General features: G+C 40.5%; 1 protein-coding gene across 1 annotated transcript; it reads left to right on the top strand.

The window, feature by feature from the left end:
- RSPH3 (radial spoke head 3) lies at nt 1-8,110 on the top strand. Its single transcript, XM_057364835.1, has 8 exons — nt 1-159; nt 376-463; nt 1,733-1,874; nt 2,409-2,554; nt 3,112-3,315; nt 4,320-4,482; nt 5,535-5,621; nt 7,453-8,110. Exons 1-8 carry the CDS (start codon nt 50-52, stop codon nt 7,704-7,706), a joined length of 1,194 nt encoding a protein of 397 aa, XP_057220818.1. The 5' UTR covers nt 1-49; the 3' UTR covers nt 7,707-8,110.
- Nucleotides 8,111-8,553: the final 443 nt, after the last annotated feature.

Below are 8,553 nucleotides of genomic sequence, written 5' to 3'. Positions count from 1 at the left end.
CGGGGCGCGCCCGGCCCGCTCGGAGCCGGAGCCGCCGCACGGAGCCACCATGGTGCCCATCCGAGCGCCCGAGCTGGACGTGCCCTACAGCTTCAGCAGCCAGCCCCGCGCCCTGCTCCCGCGCCCCAAGTACCGAGGGCAGACCAATGCCGCCGACACGTGAGTGCCGGTGTCCGGCGCGCCGCGCCACCCTCCCCGGGCCGCTGCCCCCCTCGCCTTTCCCCTCGGCCTAGCACCCTGTCCGCCCTTCGCGGGCAGCGCAGCCCCCGCCGCCCTGCCTTTGTTCCGCCGGCCGGGGGGAAGCCGCACGGCGCGGCTCGGAGCCCGTGGCCGGCGGGCGGAGCCGCAACCAGCGCTGTCTGTGCTGTGCCGCAGGGAGAGGGGCCCGATGCACTACGGCAACATCATGATCGACCCGAGGGTGGTGCGCGGAAACGCTTTGTCCCTTCGCTTCCTGCCGCAGGTATGGGTTTTTWAAATGGGATCATGCTCCAGTTTTGTGGGGCTATCATAGGTTGGGCAGCAAGGCTGTTCCTCACTTACAATTTTAATTTCCGAAGCTATACTTTTACTTAAAATATTTCACGTTGTCACAGGCTCTCCAGTTAAACTWGCCTCTGACTGTTTCCAGCTCTTCTTTAAAACACTTATTTTCATATGAACTTCTGCAGTTCTGATTTTTTCCCTCCATGAAGTACTTGATTTCTTTATTTTCCTTCTCTGTTTCTTTAGTGTAATGATCTTAAGCATAAGTCATTACTGCATAATCTGTTATCACATGCAAGGTGTCATCAGGGAGAATTGCAGCTCTTGGGAAATTGAGTCGTGAGGTACATTTTGGTTTATTCATAGAAGCAGAGCTAAATGGTCCAGCTGTATGCAAAACCTGTTTGTGAGCATGGAAAAGTATTCTGTTTGTGTTACTACTCTACCCTGATACAATAGTAAGTCATAGCATCTTAGAATGATTTGGGTTGAAGAGGACGTTAAAGATCATCTTTAACACCTTCCACTGGTCCAGGTTGTTCAGTCCCACCCAAATGTGATACTTTATTTTCAGAGAATATTTCTTCATAGATAATTTGATCATATATGAATTTCAACTGTGTATTTTTAAAAGCTGCTTTTTGAAAATAGCTTTGTGCTGTTCAGTAGCCATTTCTTRGAGTGAATTTCAAGAAAGTTTTTTTTAAGAAGGTCAAAATGGGTGTTTATCTCAATCTATAAGCACAGTACTGAATTTAAAAGTTATTATGAGTTTCTTTTGTTTGATCAGCAATAGTTGGGCCTATAATTTTTATCTAGCAAGMAATTCTGTTCATAATATAGTAACTGGACTGAAGTCTATTTGACCTCTCAAAATTTGAAAACTCTTACTTGTCAGAAAAAACATACCACTTTAATATACTTTATCTCACAAAGCAAAGTTCTGAATGCATTAATTGCTTTCAAATAACAAATTAATTAATTATTCTTAGTGTGAGATGTTATTATTATGTGCCTCTAGTMAGCTAGCATAATTTATTAATTTCATGCCATACAGTCTTTAAGTCAACTAAAAATTTAGAGTCAGGACCCAGAAATTTTATTTTTGTAAATACAAAATATTAGATAGCTAGCAATAAAATCAAACAGAAACCTTCATATTTMTGTAGAGGGAATTGAGTGTTGTCTTCAAGTACAAAGTGTATTCTATTTTGTGGGTTTTTATTTCTTCTTCACCCCTGCCCAGCGTAACGAGCCCAGTACCCCTGAGTTTAGCAGGCAGACGAGCACATGGAAGAAAGTACCAGCCAGTAGGTTCTCAGAAGAGCAAATTCAACCAGGAACACCAGAGCCTGTGGAAGGCAGAGAACATGCTTATGTGCAGACAGGTAAAAGACTGCTTTTTTTTGTATCAGTCTTAAAACAAAAGCTTGCTGATTTATATTCACTTGCTGAATTGGTGATGAAGTTGGTAGAATCACACAGGGATAAGTTTAAAATCATAGAATGCATAGAATCAGTGGTTCTAAACTTGTCTAATTCGTGACATTTTTCTAGAAGCTCTGTTTTTCAGTGTACATTCTTGAACACTAGTCAAGACTTCTTCATTGATTCTTTAGATTTTCAGTATAATCAGAGAAATTTCATATATGCTTACAATTGAGGGTTTTAGAACTTTTTCTTAAGGTGAACGATCCTTTTGGGAATCACCTCCGTGAAGTGCACCTGACATTACAGAGAAAACCGCATCAGATGGTCTATGCAGCAAACTGACCTATGTTTTGAGAGACCTTTTTTTAAGCTTTATAGAAAACATTTTATTACAGTCTTTGTATATAATTCAGAATGTAGAGTCATCAAAAACARTTGAGAACTAAAACAAAAAGATTTTATTTGAGTATTCATTGTGCTTTCATTTCTAGAACTGTATTTGGAAGAGATTAGTGACCTGGTAATAGAGGTTGATGAAGAGTGTCAAACAGATGATTTTTTGGACCGACCACCCACTCCACTCTTCATACCAGCCAAAACAGGCAAAGATGTGGAAACACAAATAGAAGAAGGAGAGGTAGGAAGTCATGTCCACAAGTGCTGTCAAAAGATGTCTCCCATACAAAAAACACATTTCTAATGCAAAATTGAAGTAGAAACAGAAAGGAACTAATCCTCCCAGAACATGAAAAAAAAAAAAAAAAAAACCAAACCCAACTCTCCAATGTCTGCTTTGAAATTAACAAGTGCAAAATTAGGGAAGATGTATCTCCATGGGCACTGGTTCTGCTGGTTTCAGCTAAGAACTACAGTGCTGAGAARTGCCCTCTTCTRTAAAACATGYCCAGCCCAAAAMGAGGCTGAGCACATAGAAACAGGGTCCAGGTGAGTGCTCAGCTTCTCCCTGGCAATCCCCACAGGGGCTGTGGGAGGATATGTGGTGTCTTACTCYAGCCTGCTCACCACTTTACCCCYAGCAGCCTCATRATTCTCTCTGCCTTAGCTGACACCAGTCCCCCAGCCTGACTTCAGTGCAAGKACTTTGTTCATCCTCCTTTTCTCCTTGCCAATCCTTGTTAAGAGTAATTGTGATCAAGGSACATTTACCCCTGTTTCTCTGACTCTCACCTTCAGTTGTTTGACTTTGACATTGAAGTTAAGCCGATCCTGGAAGTGTTGATTGGGAAAACAGTTGAGCAGGCTTTGCTAGAAGTCATGGAGGAAGAAGAGCTGGCCCAGCTGTGGTCACATCAGCGTGCCTTTGCAGAGCTGCGTAACGCAGAGTTTGCTGAATTGCAGCGCCTGGAAGAGCAGGACAGGCGAATCAGAGAGGAGAAGGTAGGATTTCCTAAGGGCAAACCAGTACTGTCTGAATGTTCATTAGAAGAGAGAAAAACATTTCCAGTACTGAACGACAAGCTGTGATGTAAGCTGGGTTATGCCCAAAAGGCATATCAGCTTTGATATTCCTTAAAGCATTTTGGTGACATTAAACKACACTCTGCCACTTGCTCTCATACAACAGCACCACACTGTTGTGTTTATTTGGAGCAGTCATGCTTKAGTGACCGGGTATACTTGGATGCCTGATCAAAAGGCCAAACTCAACAGCATTTTCTTCTGTACCTGGTTTAGCTGTTTCTTAAGCCTTTTCATTATAATGACTACTAAACAAATAGAGTACTTGGAAGAGAGACACCTCCTAGTCTTTCACACCCAATGCATGCACTACTTTGTGTGCACATGTACATACATCTCAAGGTCGCCAAGAATTRTGCTATATTAGTAATATTTAGTAAATAGGAATAAACAGAAAAAGCAAGTTTTAATTACTTACTATTCATCAGCTTGTGTTTTCTAATGTTTCCTGAACCAATTTGATTTTTAATCTTTTTGTACATGAAATAAGCTATARTATTGGAAGATGAATAATTCGAGAAATACCTATCCAACTTCATCCACATTCCAAGGCTAACAACCAGCTTGATCTGCAATAATAAAGCAAAAAAGTCATGAGATTAATGTATACTAAGGCATYAGTGAAGGGTTTCATTTGAACAGACTTGCCAAAATCAGAAAAGGAATACTACAGAAATGTGTTTCCCTGTAATTTGGGGGTATTTTAATACCCCATAGATTAAGTAYAAACTTGCTTTCAAGCACTCTTTGATATGAGGAGTTTCAGTAAGAGGCTGCAAATACCAGATAGAGATCATGGTTATCTGTACTTTTGACTATCTTTTCTATTTATGAGACACACACTGTGATAATTCTTCGAAGTCTAGATTAAAGGAGTCACATCTAAAGGCCTCTAAGTTTTACATGCATAATTGCCTTGACAGGAACGTCGCAGACTYGAGCACCTGGAAAAGCTGCGGAAACAGAAAGAAACTGCAGAGAAAATTGCAGCTCGGGCATTCGCTCAGCGTTACCTGGCTGATCTCATTCCCTCAGTCTTCAACAATCTTCATGACAGTGGATTCTTTTATGACCCTGTAGAAAGAGGTTTGTTTTGTTTTTTTCTTAATATGTGGGCTAAGTAATATAAAGCTCAAAACAACCATGAAACATAGCATATTGTCCTATTATTTACAATAATGTCATAAGACTTTATTAATTTGCATTTATGGCTGAACTCATAGTTTTAAGACAAGCAAACATTATTGGTCATCTGAATAAAGAGTCAAGAATAAGCAAGAGCTGAGACTGTGACAATGAGAAGAGCTGCTTTGAAATTGGAGAGAAATAAATGGGTGGCTAGGATTGGGAGAGCAGAGAGAGAGATCAAAATAGAAGGTCATATATTTTGATAGAATGGACAAAGAAATCAGTATGTCATTCTGGAAAATTTTAATGATTATCAGAGCAAGGGAGAAATGAGTTAATTAGAATTAGGCCCAGAAAATAATTTGGGAGTTGAATGTCAGTAAATTCCAAGCCCTTAGAATCAGCAGCATTTCTTATGGTCGATTTTGCTGTACCCACTTCCTCAGGCACCACATGGGCATGGACCACAGCTTGGGAATGGTTACACTCTCTCCAGGCTAAATCATGGGGTTAATGCAGAAACTGCATGTGTTTTGCAASCAGGACAGGACCACAAATGGTATCATTTGAGAAATACATGGGTAAGCACGAGCTCTTTAGAGAGAGCAAATGCTTTCAGCAGACCAGAAGCCAGATGTCTTTGGAAAGCAAGGCAGGAAATGTTATTCTCCTGACTTGTTCAAGATAGTTATTTGGATCTCACTAGAACATGACTGTGTATCTCATCTGTGCTAGGCCCTTTCAGGGTGCCAGACCTCTCTGAAAATAACTGCAGTTGAGAGGACTCTGCTCTGACTTATAATGATGATGAACCTCTGTAAGAAAGGTTGGAGATAAGAAACCAAACAACATCTGAGASATTTCATCTGACTCTTATAGAGCAAGTGCCTTTTGGCACAGGAGGTTCATCCCTTAATTGTCATAGCAAATRAAAACAGCCACCAAGTTCTGTTGGTCATTCTTTATAAAGTGACATTTTCCTTTTGCTTCTTCCTGCTAAATTCTTACAGCTATTGAGACAGAATTCCTTCCATGGCTGATGTCAGAAGTAGAAGAAACACTACAGAGGAAGATTCTGGGAAGGACGATGCTTGACTGTAAGTTACCAAATCCTGGAATGTAGTCTGGGCTGCCCGATGGTCTTGATTGTTTTTTTTTTGCTGGTGAAAACATATGTCACATTTATATGGTCACTGGTGATTGAAGTAGAAGGTGTCATTTTAGGACAACTCCAAGTACCCATGGCTTTTTGTGTTGGGGGTTTTGTTTGTTTGTGTTTATTTATATGTTTGTTTCATTTTTTTACTATATTAACATTTTTCAATGCTGGAAATCTGCTCCTACATACAACTAGGTAACTGATTTTCAGSTGAAACAATGGAAGTGTCAAACATGCTGCACTATCCACTCTTTTCTGGCTTTGTACTATTTGAGATGTGTTAATGCTGGGAAATATAGCACACATATCAGGAACAGAATGGTTAAAGAACACWATTTGTTTTTTCTGCTGTAAAGTTTCTACTTCCTCTGTGTTACACAGTCACCACTGCTGTAGTGTTCTCTGTAGTGTCCCTGATTGTGCCATTGGGAACAGAAAAGCTCATCTTGTGTACTGCCACATGTATGCCATGAAAGTCTCTTAAATCGCTTGTGTAAACTCCCAGAGCTATGGATTATTCTCCTACTGAAAGGAGGATGATGGCAGGCCACAGTTGACTGAGAAGTGAAATGACCAATATTTTTGTCAAAACAARGGCTCACCTTCTTATCAGTCAATGATTATGTCCTTGCTTTTGAAATAGACTGGAATATCTTCTTGTGGGCTAGTTCAAGCTAAATATTTGGGCTCTTTTATTAATACAGAGGCTGTAGTTGAAACACCTGAATAATCTGGACTTTGTCTTGTGTAGAAACATGAAAGTATGGTGTATGTGTRCCCAGTGGTGTGTTTCTAGATCAAATCACTTTTTACACTCGCATTACATCTTTATTCCTATAGTTTTCCTSTTGCTGGGATTTTGGGTTTGTATTACAATTRTGTTTGCTTCCTTTGGGTTTATTTTTAGTTTAACCAGGACCCTGAATTTTATTTGTTAAGGTATAGTATGATTTGGACAATTACAGGTGGTCTATTAGGTATTTTATCCTGATATATGTGCCAGTATGTACACTCAGGATCACTTTTTCATGTAGCTCTTCAGAATGAAGGGAAATTTCTTTTCAGAAAAAATACTGTATATGACTACTGAATAAACATCCTAAGGAGAATGTTGCTGCAGGATACACTATTGATGAGAACACGTATCATATTCCTGTTTAAGTTTTTACTTAACCAGATTTAACTAGATATCATTGTCTTGCTCCTAAGACATACAGAGCACCTGGAGCAGGCCAGTAAATAATGTCAGCAGCCCATTTTGCTATTTACTATCTGTATTTCCTGACTTATATCCAGTCATCCAATTATGAGTAAATACCAYCTCTGGCAAAGTAACTGCTAATCACATTCCTCAAATTTTGTAGAAGATAGGTAGTGGCTTCTTTCTCCTCTTATGCAGAAACACAGGGAAAGTCTTTAAGGATTCATTTTTAACCTATTTGAATGAGGAATGTCCAAAACATCACCTTGTGTGTAACCTGACTAATCCTTGGTCATGGTGGGGTAACCTACTCTGGGAATAAGAAGCAAATGTGAGGAAATCAACTAAAATATCCAAGTGCACTTTCAAATCACTGCTGTGAATATTAACCAATCATTTGGCTACAGCAGCTGAAATGGTTTTTTGTCATTTAGGTATTTCTTTACTTTTAGAGTTACTTCAGGGTTCTTTCCATATGTAAGGATTTACAGGTCAGGAATATATMAAAGAATCTCAAATTATAGGGTTATTCCTCCATGTTTGTTAATGGCGGTTCTCTCKCTTTCAGCCTTGATTCGTACGGTGGTTGAACAACGCTTAGATGAATTTAGTCGTCCACCTCCACCTGAACAGACAGAGGAGCCTGCTGAAGAGCCCAAGCCAACAGATGAAGTTCTGCAGGTGTCTGGTGAGTCAGATGCTGCTGACCAACCAGTGGCAGAGGAAGAAGAGACTGGCCAACCTGTTGCTGATGAACAGCCTTCTGATTCTCAGTTAGAAGAATCAGATCAAGCAGAAACAGACGATTTGGAAACTGAGTAACAAACAGGCAAGTCATCAAGTAAATGGAGACCAATGGCTTAGAAATGAAGAATTAATTCCTATCTGTTTGAAGGTATTGTGCCCTAGCCATGCTGGAGGATGAACCTATGCAAAAGCAGAGCATTAAAACATGTTTTCCRTATGTTGAATTGCTGATTTCAGGCTGTAAGAATTGAGAGAGAAGTTACTAGTGCAATGAATGGTAGGGAAAATCTGCCCCCTTTTACACAATCCAATCCATCAAAAACCTGGGAGGTTTATGGTTGAAAAGTAATGCTGTCCCACACCCTGTGCTAGAAAGTCATGAGAAGGATGTTGAGAKCATCGTAATAACCTTTGCACATGCTTTGGTAATGTTCTTGGAACAATATTTCCTTCTTTTCCCTATATTGAAAGGTAGCTACTACAGCAATTAAATAAATTGCATTTCACTCATGTTAGTCTTTCTTGTCCTCACAGCCTTGAATGGGCATCTCAGCAGGTAATAGAGCAAAAACAGCTGTTCCTCAGGCTTATCAGGTTCAAAGAGTTACCTGCCCCTGGGAATTTCTGCCAGCACAAAATCCTCCTCAACATCCTGTCTCAGAGCCCGTCCTGGAGGTGAGGGGCTGGAGCAATATGCTAAATCCAGTCTTGGTTTTCTTTGTAATCTTCCTTTCCTGACAGTCCATTGGAAACAGTATGAGACATGACTGACAAAACATGCCTTTGCCACCACTTGTAGTTGTCTGTTCACAGGCCAATTCCTCATGTGGGGCAGTCCCGCTCACAGAAGTACGTCTGTGCTACATTGCATTAACACCGTTTCCYTGTTGGGTCAGTGTTCCCAGCAGCAGCTGTCCCCGGC

Source organism: Malurus melanocephalus, unplaced genomic scaffold, assembly GCF_030028575.1.
Source record: "Malurus melanocephalus ecotype Western Australia unplaced genomic scaffold, MMel_1.1 scaffold_43, whole genome shotgun sequence".
Classification (NCBI taxonomy): Eukaryota; Metazoa; Chordata; class Aves; order Passeriformes; family Maluridae; genus Malurus; species Malurus melanocephalus.
The sequence above is the reverse complement of the archived record's forward strand: the minus strand, read 5'-3'. Positions and strand labels throughout refer to the sequence as shown.